At 36.1% G+C, this 16638-nt stretch overlaps 1 protein-coding gene and 1 pseudogene across 2 annotated transcripts in view; both read right to left on the bottom strand.

Moving 5' to 3' along the window:
* LOC107722841 (non-canonical poly(A) RNA polymerase PAPD7-like) overlaps window positions 1-8068 on the bottom strand; it is a 12612-nt gene extending 4544 nt beyond the window's left edge. Inside the window, exons 1-8 of one of the 2 annotated variants that reach the window (XM_016531332.1) lie at window positions 7247-8068; window positions 3593-3716; window positions 2936-2982; window positions 2740-2860; window positions 1524-1631; window positions 1160-1288; window positions 713-926; window positions 277-403 (exon numbers count right to left, since the gene is read on the bottom strand). In XM_016531332.1, the coding sequence (XP_016386818.1) occupies window positions 277-403; window positions 713-926; window positions 1160-1288; window positions 1524-1631; window positions 2740-2860; window positions 2936-2982; window positions 3593-3716; window positions 7247-7650 (1274 nt within the window). In that variant the 5' untranslated portion in view covers window positions 7651-8068. The remainder of the gene's footprint in view (window positions 1-276; window positions 404-712; window positions 927-1159; window positions 1289-1523; window positions 1632-2739; window positions 2861-2935; window positions 2983-3592; window positions 3717-7246) is intronic. The other variant, XM_016531333.1, reaches the window with a different exon arrangement.
* An 881-nt stretch (window positions 8069-8949) lies between these two features.
* LOC107722839 (little elongation complex subunit 1-like) overlaps window positions 8950-16638 on the bottom strand; it is a 12872-nt pseudogene continuing 5183 nt past the window's right edge.

Raw genomic sequence — 16638 nt, 5'->3', positions numbered from 1 at the left:
ACTGTATATTTCAATTTCAGCAGGCAACTTTTACAGCTACATTATTGTTTCAGCCACAATTAATCACAACAATGTATATACAATTGCAAATGATTATATATAAATCGTCAGTTTACCTCAGTTATCATGAAAAAGCCAGGAAATTTCAGTTTTGACAATATGGGACCTTTAAGACTTCACTGGCACCATCATTGGCGAAAAACATTCAACCAGCACAAATTTTTGTGGCTGCTACTTTCTTTTATGATCAATGGTTGTGGACTATATGGTACTAACCTTTCCATATTTCTGTTGGGGTAGGAGCAGGATAGTGGATATACAGCATGACTCAAGACAAGGTATGCATAGTTAAATACCTCCTTCCCCTGCATGGCACCATAAGAGCTCTGGCCAACATAATTTCCTAACATACAGAGAACAGTTAAAATTCAAATGCTTTAATTTTTACTTTTGTAAGGATAAATCAACAATGTAGCCATTAATACAGCTTTTCAAACTTCGAAAGAAAGATTTTTCTTTTTTTACCATTCTACAACTGTACACAGTGCCATTTCAAGCACACATCTGCATTTTTGATTATGTATAAGGAATAAAAACATTGACATCTAGTACAAATTCAAGAAACTCAAGAACACCAGCTAAAACCCTAAATTTAACTTGAAACCAATAGAAGGGGATAAAACTGGTTGGTCTATGATGGTTTGTCCCATACCTGGCAAGTTTGGGTCCTCAATACAGAGCATTGAGGGTCTATATCTATTCTCAATGACCTTCATGATCTCCTCTTTAGCAAGATAAGCTCCTCCATCCTTCACACGGATGCCTGTTTTCAGATAATTAAAATGGCGCCCATACAATTCAAAGAATTCAATGAGCAGGATGCCCAAATTAATATTGGAAGCTCTGCAGTCTATTCTGGGATGGAGCTGAAATAAACACCAAAAGACATAATGGTTTATTTTAACAATTACATGATCAAATCAATCAATTGTGTTCATACCATGAAGTTCAATATTCCCAAGAGATGCTAAGTACTGTTATATCATTTGTTCTCATTTGGTCTTTTGACCATAATTTATATCAATTAGCAGTAGGGAAACACTGGCTGGAAATCACTATGCACAAAAGCACATGAAAATACCTTTTATTGATGCCTCACCTGCAGGAAGCTGATGACCATTAAAATGAGGCTGTAGGAACTGATACCGCCTGTAAACACCTCGTTCAAATCTCTCTGGAGCAGAAAATGCTTCAGCACAAAGATCAAGTATGGCAACACGGAATATTTCTACATTAAAAAAAAAAAGAACTGCAGTACATGTATATCAGAAATATTTAAGTTCTCATAAAATGTCAGGTTATGGATACATTAATCATTCAATATCAATGCAAATCAGCTTTAATGTTTACAAAATTCAGTGGCTACATGTTTTCAGTTCTACCACACCAAATCAAGCACTTAATCTGGGCTTAGTGTGCTCATTCAAATGAATTACAGTATGAATTACAAATGAATCTCTCACCTTAAGATGATCCTTAATAAACCGAGCTGCTTTGACACCAGTTTCAACATTAAAACTGATGTCTACCTTCACATCTGTCTCTCTGTCAGTCAGTTTAATTATTGGTACCTGTAAAGAAAAGGCTCTGATAACTAAACCAATTCCTTAATTCTCGGAAAGAAGGCTTTTTTTTTTCTCCAATCACCAGTGAAACACTAAAGAACAGTGCGATTTATTCAGAATTTCTTTTGGACTTTCACCTCAATAGCAGCCCTGATTGCAAAAGTAGAAGTTCTGTCAAAATGCAATCTTGTAACTAATATTTAACACCGTACAGAATCGTCATTTGAATGCCTGTCATTTACAATCTCCCATATCACTTGCATGTTCATTTTTTGCCCTTCATAACAGATTTTAAGGGGTTCATATGATAAATCAAAAATTGTTAAAAATGTTAAAAGTTCATAAAAGTTTGTTAAAAACTAATACTTGCTTTCAATTTTTTTTGTATTCTATCGGTTTTCTTTGCATTTATTATACAATTAACAAAAGCAAAAAGACCTCCAACACTAGCTTGCTCTATCTATTCTATTTCTATTCTATTGGTTTTCTTTTTATTTATTATATTATTTAAAAAACCCTTGCTACGTGTACTGCATTATGCTAACTGAGACTTGTTAGAGCACTTGTATACCATTGCTCTTTTGTTGATTTTGATTGCTTCCATTGTCCTCATTTGTAAGTCGCTTTGGATAAAAGCGTCTGCTAAATGACTAAATGTAAATGTAAACGTAAATGTAAATCAAATTTTAGAACATGACAAACTGCAATACTTCAACTTTCAGAACTCATTATTTATCCCTAGTCCAAAAATTTTAAATAAAACCAAGCTGTTCACCAAACCTTGGCTGTTCTTGCAGTGTTGCCAAGTCTGCTGATTTCCCACGAAATTGGCCTACTTTCATACTGTTCCCACAGTTGAAGCGAACCCCCCCCCCAAACACAATTTCAACCAAGGTGGAACCTCCTGGAGGTTTTATGCAGACCTGGCAATCCTGTGTTCCTTGCTGCATACAAAACAATTATGTAATAGATCCCCTGATCATTTCAGTCTGAACTTAACCTTATTACTTCTTTAAAAAAAAACAACAACAAAAAAAAAAACACTTCTAAAGGCACTTCAATGAAGAGGGATTGCAACCTATAGGTGCTCAATGAAGAACAAATAATGACTAACCGTAGCCTTGTCAAGTAGTTTAATGGAGAACGGCTCAGCCACTTTATTCTGCCTGAGTGCCTGGTCCAGCTGCTGCAGAGGAGGTTGTTCCCATTTTCCATACACCACCAGGTCAATATCACTACATAATGCAATTAAAAACAAAACCACACAATAACAAAAAAAATTACAACATATGGACAATCACATGCAATACCTGGTAGGAAGATAAAGTCCTGTACTGAAGCTGCCAAATATTTCAACCTGAAAACAGAAAATAGCACTTTAAAAAGACATGGCGTTGGACTATTACATGCACTTCACTCTGCAATCTTTGGCTAACCTTGTTCACATCAAAGCCACAAACACGTCAAACTGCAATTTACCATGTAGTGACAGAAAATCTAAAGAAAAATTAGTTTGGAAAGGCAAAGATTAAATGCGTTCTCTCGTTAAGATGAGCTTGTAAATTTGTAGATGGAGAAATCTGCATGCAAGTTTTTTTTGCATTTTTCTACTTGTTACTTTGCACTTTTTGTTAGAAAATGTTTATTTACTATTTATTCAGGTTTTTTAAGGTATCTAATATTTAGATATTTAATTTCCATGATCTAAATATTCTTAAAAATGAAACATTTGTTGTCATTTGGAAGTGTGTAGGCCTTCTTGCATTATTATGCTTTTACATTATGATTATATATTCAGAGGCATAAAATGGACTTTAAAATGACAATAATATCGCTTATTGCAATTATTTCTGGGGCAATATATCGCACAACAAAAAGTTGTTATCGTGATAGGCCTAGATGAATATAGCTTTTTTTTGTCCTCCACTGTTAAACGGCAACATGCAATCTCTTTGTGCTAGACTCACCTTTGCCATGGGCCACAGATCTTTGATTACAGTCTCAACACGATTGACAACATCTCTCCTCATTTCTTCCTCTTCTGGGCGTGGTGACATGAAATGATAAAAATCCACCATCTCCTCATGGAGGCTGGGGAGTATAAACATTTGTGTCCTCCATTACAAAGGGACTTCTGAACACACTTTCAGAAGTTAATTTTAAAAAGCCAAGTATTAAATCAAAATGTGTAAATAGTGTTTTAGGTTGCAAGTGTGTCCCATCGGGTAACCAAAAGTTTTACATACATGTACAGGAAATATGTAATGCAAGTAGACGTTCTTACAGGTTTCTGAAAACCAGATTAATGGAGCAATGGAAAGGTGTTGGGAAAGCTGCTTACTCACCAAACTGAATGTATAAGCGGGTTAAAGGGTTAGTTCACCCAAAAATGAAAATTCAGAAATGTAGCAAGGAGATCTGTAAAATAATCCATGTGACATCAGTGGTTCATCCGCAATTATACGAAGCTACGAGAATACTTTGTGCACAAAAGAAAAAGAAAAAAAAAACGACTTTATTCACACAGAACAGCATACGTTGTTTACGTCCAGCTGATATTCTCCAAAATGGCACCAGGGTGATGCGGAGGAGACGAATGGTTGAATAAAGTCTTTTTTTTTTTTTTTTTTGCGCACAAAAAGTATTCTCGTAGCTTCGTATAATTGCGGATGAACCACTGATGTCACATGGATTATTTTACAGATCTCCTTGCTACGTTTCTGGACTTGGGAACATTTCAGTTGCGTTGCTGTCTATGCAGGGACAGACTCCATCAAAAATATCTTAATTTGTGTTCTGAAGGTTTGAAACAACATGAGGGTGAGTAATTAAAGACAGAATTTTCAGTTTTGGGTGAACTAACCCTTTAAGAGTACAATACTAATAAAATGTAAGTAAATGTTAATGTTACTTGTGTGCAATTTGTTTAGGAATCCAACAGCTCACTTCCCTCATGAGTCCAACAGCTCACTTCCCTCCCTCACTACTCAGTTCCCTTGTAATAACTGACTTTATGCATGTGCAATGTACTTGTCTAATCAGATGAAAGTCTTCATAATCTTTAATCAAAATATGAAACCGTTCATTTCTTCTCTGATAACGTCACTTTGAGCAATTTGTTTAGGAATCCAACAGCTCACACAGAGACCTAGGGTGGATGTCAAGAATTGGAAAGCAACCCAGTTTTCATTTATACTTCTGCGTCGTTGTCCGCGTCGACATGCAGTACACATGCAAACCGCTAGTCTGTAGTGTCCACGGGCATGTTGCTGGTGTAACCCGCAGTACCACGGCAAAAGCTGAAGAAGCAGCGGCTCATCGGAGAAGCATTATAGCCGTGACGGCAGCAAATAAATATCAAATCATTATTTAAAACCACAAAAAGGAGACAACAACAGAACAGGAGATGATGGCATTCTTTCAAAGCATCATATGACCCCTTTAGCACGCACATAAACACACACAAAACTCAAGTACATACAGAGGGAGGGGTTCTAGCAGACCAATCACAGCGCTTGCGGTCCGCGTAGAATTGACGCGCTGTTAGATTTTTGGAGAGGTGCACGTCAGGCTACAGCGTAGGGTGTGCGTGTAAGTGTAGGCTACGGCGTAGGTTCGACGCAGAAGTATACATTGGGCTTTACTCAGTTCCCTTGTAATAACTGACTTTATGCATGTGCAATGTACTTGTCTAATCAGATGAAAGTCTTCATAATCTTTAATCAAAATATGAAACCGTTCATTTCTTCTCTGATAACGTCACTTTGAGCAATTTGTTTAGGAATCCAACAGCTCACACAGAGACCTAGGGTGGATGTCAAGAATTGGAAAGAGTGGCCTTTTTGTGTACCACTGAAAAAAAACATGAACATGAATGTCTCCCTCTTACTTTCCTTCGGCTGCCAACGTTAGGGGTCGCCACAATGGAATTATCCGCACAGCTATTTGGCACAGGTTTTATGCCGGATACCCTTCTTGACGCAACCCAGCACTTAGAGTGCACTAACTCATACAACTCATGGGACACACTTAGAATGCGCATAAATAAATGACACAATTTTCATTTTTAAATTAACTGTTCCTGTAAGTGACAAACAATAGGCACATTTTAAATTTTCAAAAATGAAAGCTTATCACTTTTTGTAGGTTGTGAAAGAAAGGGACTTGCTTTATGCACCAAGAGCTTGTAACACTCCAAAGAGAAAGGAAAAAATGAAATCGCATCATATGACCCCTTTAATCTTTAAACCTTACCTGTGGTTTAAAATAAATAAATAAATACATACATGCATACAAACATACATAAGCTGATTGGTCTTCAGATGCTCTGAAACCCTGGGACCCTCCAAACATGGAATCAAAACACCTCAGTAGTAATTGATGAACTAATTCAGACCTGCATCAGTGTCAACCTATTATACCTTTGGGGCAAAGATTAAAAGCTTTGGACACAACACACAATCACATTTCTATAATAATTATAGAAATGTTTACATTTACATTTAGACATTTAGCAGACGGTTTTATCCAAAGCGACTTACAAATGAGGACAATGGAAGAAATCAAAATCAACAAAAGAGCAATGATAAGCAAGTGCTTTAACAAGTCTCAGTTAGCTTAATGCAGTACAAGTAGCAAGGTTTTTTTTTTTTATCATATAATAAATAAAAAGAAAACGGATAGAATAGAAAAAGAATAGAGCAAGCTAGTGTTAGAGGCCTGTTTTTGCTTTTGTTAATCAGAAGTCATCAGAAAGTCAGAATTAGAATTGTATAATAAATAAAATTAAAAAAATTTAAAATAAATTTTTTTTTAGAAAACAAGCAGTTAGTAAATAAATAAATAAATAAATAGAGTGCAAGTCTAAAAGGGGCAAGTTTTTTTAAATAAAGAATAGAATTAGAATAGAGTGCTAGATTTAGAGGGTCAAATAAAGATGGAAGAGATTTGTTTTTAGCCGATTCTTGAAGATGGCTAAGGACTCAGCTGCTCGGATTGAGTTGGGTAGGTCATTCCACCAGGAGGGAACATTTAATTTAAAAGTCAGAGAAAGTGATTTTGTGCCTCTTTGGGATGGCACAATAAAGCGCAGTTCACTTGCAGAACGCAAGCTTCTAGAGCAGGGCTGGTCTGAAGTAATGAATTTAGGTAAAGGGGTGCAGAGCCAGTGGTGGTTTTGTAGAATGTTATGGTGTGTTGAGTCCAAAGCTTTTAATCTTTGCCCCAGAGGTTTAATAGATTGGCAATACAAATACAGCCTAACACTGTACTTTGAATTATAGTATAATTCAAAGTACAATGTTAGGCTGCATTAATTGCTCTGACACAATCTGTATTGTATCAAGCACTACAGAAATAAAGCTGACTTGATTTGACTTGATACCATAAACAACTTTCCTCAGTTGATAGTTTTCCTGATAGTAACTAATAGTAATTGTGCTTCTAAACGCATTTAGTTCTGAATTGTTAAGACTTTAAACTTGCTTATTTGTTTGTCTGGCTCAACAGTTCATAATATTGCTCTGGACTTGCTCAGTTAATAAATGAATAAACTAAATAAATAAATGAAAAAAATATATAAAAGTGAAAAGTGTCTCCCAATATAAGGAACATGCTCTTACCCGTTGACACCTGGACTGTATCTTCTGGTTGCCCAAGGGGTCCCACATAAATGACTGCCATTAGAGTGGGACATAAAGTAGTTCATTCCATATGTACTCGCTTTATTGTCACTTCTCTTTCTTACTGGATGGTGTTTAAGGTGGTTATCCATAATTATTTGTGTATGTAGCCGCTGGTAATGTTGTTGTAAACTGTTATTGAAATTGTGCAGATGTTCAGAAAAGTTAAAGTGAAGTTTGGTTGGATGTGCGCTCATACTGTCACTAGTGGCAGACGAGGAATCTGATGTCGGACTGTCACTCTCGGAATCTCCTGAAGATAAAGGTGAAGAATCACAACCGTTGACTCCGATAGGGGTGACACACGGAGGTGCAGGATCAGAGAATGCGTTTGTAGATCGCATGGCACCACTATCATTATAAGGCTGATTGGAGGAAATGTTAATAGGTTTTCCAGCTGTGTTGGTGGGAAGCAGCGATAACTGCTTCACAAAACTGGCCGCCAAAGCAGGTGTATTCACCCGCAGCGACTAACAGTGGTTTCGCCTTTGCGAGGTTTCCCATACGCGCATCCGTAAAACGTTGGCAGGTCTTTTTTGCTCGGGCTGAATCCAAGCCATCCGAGGATCCATCCAACTTTACTGTTACAAAGCTCACAAACACTCTCTCGTTAGGTTAGACAGGCGTCCTCAAGAGTCACAAGACTGACGTGAATTTGCGAGAGGCTGAGTAGAAGTTTAAAAACGGAACACGAAATAAACCAAGAGCGTTCCTCTGCGTGAGATGGTTTGCAGCGAACTGTTGAATCCAGAGCATTCCAATATGGCGTGCAGGGAATCTCGACTAGAGTGCGCATGTCTCTGAGAATTTAAATTATTTCTGGAAGAGTAACACCCCCTTCAATTTCCCCACCCATTTATCCAATCCAATAAAATAAATCCAATCCAATAAAAAATGTGATGCGAGTATTTACAGCGGAATTCTAGGGGGGTTTTTTTCTTTTGCAATATAGTGAATAATTTTTATTTAATGTTATAAAAACTTCACCCCATTAATGAAATTAAAGCAACATAGCATGTAAAAATTATGATAGACATAAAACGGTGATTCAGCCTGCAACATGGTTTTGGTGGGTCTGCAGCTGGAAAATTAAAGATTATTAAACAAAGAAAATTTCTAATAAAGATAGATCATTTCAAATATATTGCTAGATCAAATTGACATTACTTACCGCAGCTTATTGCTCCCAATAAATTGCAGTTGACAGTTTAGAAGTCAAGACTGAAACAAAACATGATCATCAGAAGTTGCTTTCTCAGCCACAATTTACCTTCACGCTGTTATTAACCACAACACTTCCAAACTGGAATTTTATGAAAGGTTCTCTTACTGTCTTTAAATCAAAAACTGCCATGAAAATAATCAGAACTAAAATTATAAAAGGATGCATTACATAACGAACAACAGTTCCTAAGTGTCTAATCAGATCAGGACAAAAGCAGATAATGTATCAAGAATATAATATTCCAAGCAGAAAATAATTTTTTCGATAGTCATCATTTTAGACTAGAAATAGAAAAAAAATTGTTCTGAATGTTGATGCTGACAAAACAACAAAAATGCAAAAACAAACACATTTTTAAGTTCAATACAAATTATCTTTATGGTATAAAGTTATTTTCTTTAATCTACATAATATACATAAATGTACAATAACGGCATGATTTCCTTGATTTTCAGTAACCAATCACAGTTCACAGTCAGTCACAGATCACAGTCGGAAAAAAATAAAAAAAAGCATACGAAGTGATAAAAAATAAAAAGTTCAGGATTTCATTTGACGACAAATAGAGCCAATCTGAGTGATACAGCTGGTCACAGCAGAGGGTACTGGCTGTGTGGTTTCACTTCGCCATGATGCCAGAGCCTCCATGGCATCTTTGGGGTTGCAGGGTGCCAGGTCATAAATGGCATAGACAGCAGACAACTGCACCTCATTAGGCACACCTGCAATCATAACAAATGGTTGTATTGTGATTCATGGTGGGCTGCTAAGTCTAAAGCTATAGGTTTATATACAAACAAACAAACAAATAAATAAAAGCAAAATAATGTATTACAATATTTTTAATTTGCTGTTACAGTTATGTTACATTATTTGATGTTCAGTACCTTCAGTAATCCCATGTTTTCCAAAGAGGTTTATAGCTTTTGCAACATTTTGGACTGATTTACATAGAATCTGCCTCATTCCTAACTGACCAAGTCGTCCTGGAGAAATACAAACAAAAGATAAAAATCAAATCTCTTAAAAGGCTCTTTTATATTATTTGTGGTATTTTTTTAAACTATTATTTTTCATGACATTCTGACTCAGTACTGTTATGAAATGCACCATTGAGCTAAAGAAAATTAATCATTAATCAAACCAATCATTTAAATTAAAGACTTGGAAAGTAAAATGAAATATATTAATTAGAAAAAAGTATGAAACATTATAATAATTTAACTTCATAGATTTTATTTTTATATTTAAATTCAAATATAAAACTTTACAATTACTTTAAAACTAAATACAGTATTAATCACTTCATGCAAACTCAACTTACCAATCAATCCAGCCATCAGAGAAAGCAAGCAAAATAATAGGCCATGAAGACTGCATACCTCATCCCAGTGTAGATATTTAGTCAGGTATTCCAAAATGTCATCTTCTGCTAATAATTTAACTTCATAGATTTTATTTTTATATTTAAATTCAAATATAAAACTTTACAATTACTTTAAAACTAAATACAGTATTAATCACTTCATGCAAACTCAACTTACCAATCAATCGCAACACAGCTGCTACAGAAACATCACGGACTGGGGATTGCTGAAACCTTGGTTGTGTCACCCAAGTGTTCATGATGGGCCACAGCTCTTTGCTATAAAAAAAAAAAAATCATGATAAATATATTATGTATTATTTTAAAATACATATTATGTATGCTTGATGCAAAATGATTTAACAATCTGTATGCAATAGATAAATATACCCAATAACATAATCGTGTGTCCATTTCCATTTCATTTGTGTACACAAGAGATCCAAGGTATATATATATTCCCATGCAGCTGGGCAAAGGTCATGACCATGACGATCATGCTTCTGGAATGTCAAATCTTTGTCTTCTTGAAGTGCTTTCACTGTGCTGCTAATCAATTTATGAATGTCATCAGGTGGACTCTAGAAAATATTAAGGGACAACTGATAAAATGCTTAAACTTAATCATGCAAATATGTAAAAACATTAGTTCCATGCATTAATTTAAAGGTAAAAGAAAAAATATTACACTGTTATGTGGCCACTCTTTATACATATGATGCCCAGAGGAAAGTTAACAGGGTCAGGATGGAAATTACAGCATCTATAGGCTTTGTATTAATAGTTATTGGTAATGGAATAAATCATGGTAGTGATGTTAGCTCCAGCCATCAGAGAAAGCAAGCAAAATAATAGGCCATGAAGACTGCATACCTCATCCCAGTGTAGATATTTAGTCAGGTATTCCAAAATGTCATCTTCTGCTTTAAGCTTGGCCACTGTATGAACGGCTTTGCACAAGGAGGTCTCATGGAAGAGCACACTTGGCCATGTTGCGACCATGAACAAAATTAGCTTGGAGGCATTAGGAAAATCTGTGAGTAAAGAATCCTGATTGAATCAACAACTCAAAGGACACGTTTCGTCTTTGAAAGTGTACTAATACAAACACTTAAAATGGGTAAAGAACTAAAATGAGCATATTGTATAAATATAATGGAAGAAGTTGCTGTAAACTCACCCTCTTTGAGAATATTATATGCTAAGGCATGGGCTTTCTGATAGTCCCCTATCTGGCGACATATCCCGGTGTAGACTCTACAGAGAGCTTGTACATTTTTACAACTCAGAATGCTCTTCTCAGTCTTTAATTTAGTCAAGATGGCAGACATGAGCTTTTCTGCTGAAGACTAAAGAAACAGAAGAAAAATGTGTGCATCAATATCCTCAAGGCTGCATTAACTAGAAAAGGCATCTGAATTGTGCAAAGCATAAACATACCCGATTCAAACAGAAATCAGCAATTACAGCCTTTTCTTCATCAATCAAAATTGGCACCTGAGATATTCTCCCAAGAAACACATGGCTCTTAACAACAGGCAATACATCAAAACAGGACATTCCAACTTTGGCCAGCACTTATGAGATCTGACAATTGATGTCATTTGTCTTGTTGTCTTTCTCAATTCTCTGCTCTTCTTGATTGCTTTGTATTTCTTGGTTAGATTTGATGGACTCCATTTTAATAACAGTTTGATGATCCATTACTTGCTCTGCAGAAGAAGCAACACCGGGAGGAGCAGGTGAACAGTTGTCGAGTCTGAGTCTTTTAGCACTCTTTGGCAAAAGCATGTTCACACCTGTCCCTTTTGGTTTCTGCTCTGTTTTGGTAAAGGCAGTAGATGAAGAACTGATCGTTTTATTTCCTGATATCTTGTTAACAGACGGTGGGGAGGTGCCATTCTCATTTCCAGCTCGGGTCAGGTTAACATTCCCATGAAGTATGTTTAAAGTGCGGGCTCGTGCAGAGAGTTCAGGATACATAGTTTCTAGCATCTGCATGGAATTTTCTTGAGAAACAGCAGGAGGGGAAGCTGATACGGCAGATGATGGAAGCCTTCCTGGAACCGGAACAGCATGTTTTGGAGTAGCTGATCCAAACTGCAGTGGTGAGGAGGGAACTCCACAAGATGGTGATGGAGTGGTCAAGCACAGAGACATTTTTGATGCATCTGGAATAGCTGAATCAAAAACAGGCACAGACAGCATCTTTGGTCCATCTGTTAGTAATCTTGAGGATATTGAAGTAGGCTTTAAAGGAGTGTGATGTTTTCCAAACCTTGGAGGAGTAGCAGTCAGTGGCATAACAACTGGATGTAGGGGTGGACCCATCTCTGTTCGAACCCTTCCAAGAGATAAACATGAGGTTGGTGTAATATGGGTTGTTGTGTTATGACCTGGAACAAGTGAAATATCACCCTTTTCAAAGGTAGCATATTCTGGATCCAGAGTATCTTGGCATGGTGTGCTGGTATCCTCAACACTACCCACTGCAGAATCGCCTGATGTTTCCTTGTGGTTGTAAACATCACTGACAAAATTTTCAACACCTGGGCTATGGGTATCAGCTGACATCCCATCTACCTGCTGATGAGATTCATTGTTCAGCTGCACCAATGTTTTTCTTGGCCTCTCGGATTCACTTTCTTTAGTATCCTTAGGCTTGATTTCGTGACTCAATAACTTGCACACATTCTGAACAATTTTATAATTTTCTGTGCATTCAGAATCTTTTTTATCCTCAGACTTCATGATCACTGTGGAAAGTGCTCTGTTCTCAGAAAGAAATTCCTGAGGCTCATCTTTGGACATCTGCTTTGCAGTGGAACACTGCTTATTCCTAGAAACATTCTCCAACTCTTCTGATGGGATCCTTCCCTCAGACCTTGAGTGAACACCCCTAACCTTTCTCGTCAAACCAAAGAACCCTTCATCTTCTGATGATGATTCTTGATACTTTAAGGGTCTTATAGAGCAATCACCTCCATTTTTTCTCACATCCAAACTTTTTTGATATTCTGTAGGCTTTGAATTATCTTCTTCAGCCTGATCAGCCTTGTAAACCAATATGCTCTGAATGTCATATGTTGATATATCTGCTACAGTCTTCATTTCCAATGGTTCAGAACTCTTTGATTCCTTATTCTCAACACTGTCTGATTTACTATAGTTCACATAAAGTGTTGAAATGCTCTTGACATTAGATGCCAATGGCACATTGGGCTGTACCTGAGAAGTTTTGCATTCTGCAGACTGAAAAGAATTGGTGTGCACTAGCTCAGATTCAACATGCTGTTGTGGATCTGTTGTTTCCAACAGATTTTTAAGATTAGTAGTTTTTGTATCCTTCAACTCTGTTGTGTCACCATTTTGATTCATCAGCAGAATCTCTACCACAGTTTGTGTGCTGTCATTTTCTAAGAAACTTTCCACACTGTGTCCATTTCCTATACCTGACTTTGCCGTTTGATCCTGAGTACTGCCCATACAGCCATGCATCACTTCAAACACATCCTCTACCTCCATGTGCTGGCTGTCAGATAATGTCTTTTCAATGTCTAAATTATCAGCAGATACAACTGATTTCACATGAGTGTCTGGGGACAAGAGTAGAGAAGATTTTTCCACCTCTTCTTTTAGCAATGACTTCTTATCCTCAATATCTGAAGGTTCTAATTGTGTGTTGTTTTGAAGAATAGCTTTATGTAAGCTTGACAGTGCTTCTTGTTTTTCATTACGTGATTGATATTCCTCTTTAGTATTGGACATCAGTTGGTCGTCACTCACACTGACCTGAAAGAACAAATTAAAAATGTTATACGGCATCTCTTTACCACTACTGGCCACACAGGAACATTATTATAGTCACATTTCACAAGCCAGTATTAAAAAGAAAGAACTTATTGCCATTGACAACATAATTGTTGAATATCCATGCATAACACTATATTAGGGATGACATGCAATGTTTCACAGTTGCTAGCTAAAATTATTTATTTCAGTCCATTACAATTGACTTGTATTATGAATTTCTACAACACAATTTCTGAGGGCTGAAAATAAATGTGTTGAAGGTGTTGGCATCATATACATGTTTTTCCCAGCAATGCACATTTAATCTCTTACTTTAACATATCTACACTGATTTCAACAGAATGGTTCAGAAGGAATGATTGGTTATAAGCTATAAATAAGGTGCAAGCAAAGTCAATAATAGCTCACTGTATTTAAATACTTGAAGTCAAAAACCAATTGTGCTTCTCGATACTTAAATTGATGCTTCCTCATTTCCTCATCAGCACAGCTGATGAGTGATGACGCTTTAAAGAGGTCATGAAATGCCTTTTTTATTATTTTGTATTGTTCTCCGAGAACAATAATACAATTTACAGTTTATGTGAAGATTGTTTTAAGTTCACTTAAATTAAAAGTTATATTTTTCAGAGTCTACTAAATGTTAAAAATAATGTTGTTCAATTATACTGTAATGTTGAATGGCTATAATTAATGGCTAAAATTTAGGTGAAAATGCATTTAAATAGAGACATCAATAGCAGTATTGGTATCAAAAATACTGGCCTTTGTTAATAATAGGCTACTTAGTAAAGAGATGCCATTAAACACATATTTAAAATATACCATGTTATGTTGTTTCTACATTAATTTGGAGGATCAAAGTGAAATTATGCCAATATATTAATATGCAATTAATCATGATTAATTACAGTAAAATGTGTGATTAATTTGTTATTTTTTTTAATCGACTGACAGCACTAATGTTTTTTATAGATGTTGGTGTTGGAAATATTAGTTGATTTTACTGCTGAATATGCATTTAAATTTAATTTCTAATTTTATAGGCCCCCCAGAAAGAGATCGGGACGGCCCCCCACCCCCTTTAAATTTTCAATTCAATAATCCGGCCCTCAAATGAAACTAATTGAATAGCCCTGGCCTACATCCTTCATAGACGGATGCTACCGTGATTATAAATACTCAGTACATATCAAACGATCTGTAATAACAGACAAAGCAATAGTGACTACATAATAAAAACAGTTACTCACACTTGTGGTGCGACATTACTGTCGGATCCAATATAGTCGGCACAAATTCCTGCGTCAAATTTTGCCATGTTTGTAAACGAATCCACTGTAAAATTAAGTGAACAAAGGACCAATTTCTTACTGACGTGGTCCGGATCTTTATTAAAAGTAAAAGTAACTTTCCTAATGTTAGGATCAGAATGAAGGTAATGCAAAGACTGTGTTTTTCTACAACTTGGCACTTGACATCTTCTGCGGAGGCGGTGTTTAGCCACACTATTACGACATAAAGTGGCACATTCCACAACCAGTCGTTTTGGCAGATTGGCTTCAATAGAAGCTGTTTTTAGACTAACGAGAAAGTTTTGAGTTCTGAAACTTACAGAATGTTTTTATAGTACAATGACCTCTTATATGTCAAAATATCAAGGGAATTTTGATTTATCAGTTCATGACCCCTTTAAAGCTTGAGTGATCAAAAATATTCCAATGTGCAAGTAAGCTTTCCTCTGATTCCTCCATCCACATTTTCTTTCCTTGTATCCGTCCCTCGCATCTTAAGGGGGGTGGAGCTAACACATGAGGAAAGGAGGCGAGGGAAGGAAACGAGGATGCAAAAAATGTAATGAGAAGCACCAAGTCTCAAGTCCACATTTCCGAAAATCAATCAATCAATCTTTCATCATAGTGACTCAAAAAGGACTATCATTGAAATTGAATCACTTGAGCATTACAATGTAATTGAAAGAAATTATAACTTACCAGCTCTGCTGAGGGGCTATGCACAGGAGATAAAGCTGCAGGCAAAGGCTTGAACCACTCTTTAATGTCCTGCAAATCCACAGAGTAATCTCCATGTAACAAGTCATCTCCAACTCCAACTGTCATTTCCTTTAGTAAAGATTTAGTAGCATCTTCAGTCCAAGTGTTCACATGTTCAAGGACATCTGAACTTACTTTCCTTTTTCTACTTGATGTACTAAAATGTTGATCATTATTCTGCTTTTTCAGTTTCTGATATGATTTAGGCCTATTGACCTCAGGAGGTGTTTTTGGCATTGAGTGTTTTAAAGATTGCAATAGAGTTTCTGGACTAGGATTTCCTGGAGACGGATAGGAAATCTGTCTTTTTAAAGGACTGTTAGGCAGTGGTTGAGAAGATATTCTTTGAAGTTGGTTTTTCAAGGGTGTTTCCTCTTCTCCTATAAAATAAATATGCATTGCCTCTATCATAATTAACCTTGGTCGCTTGAAAATAAATACATCGTACCATAATAAAAGATCAATCAATGGAAGAATGATTACCAGCGAGAAACAAATTTTCTTGCGTTTGGGAAGTTTCCACACAATGCCAGAGCTCTTCAAGCAGCATTCTGACTTTGCCTAAAGTAAACATTATCAATTAAAGAAAGCATTTATTAAGAAAGCATATATTATGTTTTCTTGTAAATATCTAAGCATTTCATTAAACAATGGAAAATCTAAGAGTTTTAGACAATACATACCTTTGTCAATTAGTGACTCAGCATCTGTTTGAGAAGACATACTCCTTTTTTCTAACATAAAAATAATTTTGTTTAATGACTGAAAACAATGGATCAAATAATATACATGTTACTAGGTATAAGAATGTACAGCTCATACCTTTGTTGAACAACTCCTCAAGTTTGTGGAGTCTTTGCTAAAAAAAAAAAAA

The sequence above is a fragment of the Sinocyclocheilus rhinocerous genome, unplaced genomic scaffold, assembly GCF_001515625.1.
Source record: "Sinocyclocheilus rhinocerous isolate Xijiao unplaced genomic scaffold, SAMN03320098_v1.1 scaffold784, whole genome shotgun sequence".
NCBI lineage: Eukaryota > Metazoa > Chordata > Actinopteri > Cypriniformes > Cyprinidae > Sinocyclocheilus > Sinocyclocheilus rhinocerous.
Note: the sequence above shows the minus strand (reverse complement) of the source record. Positions and strands in the feature narration are given on the sequence as shown.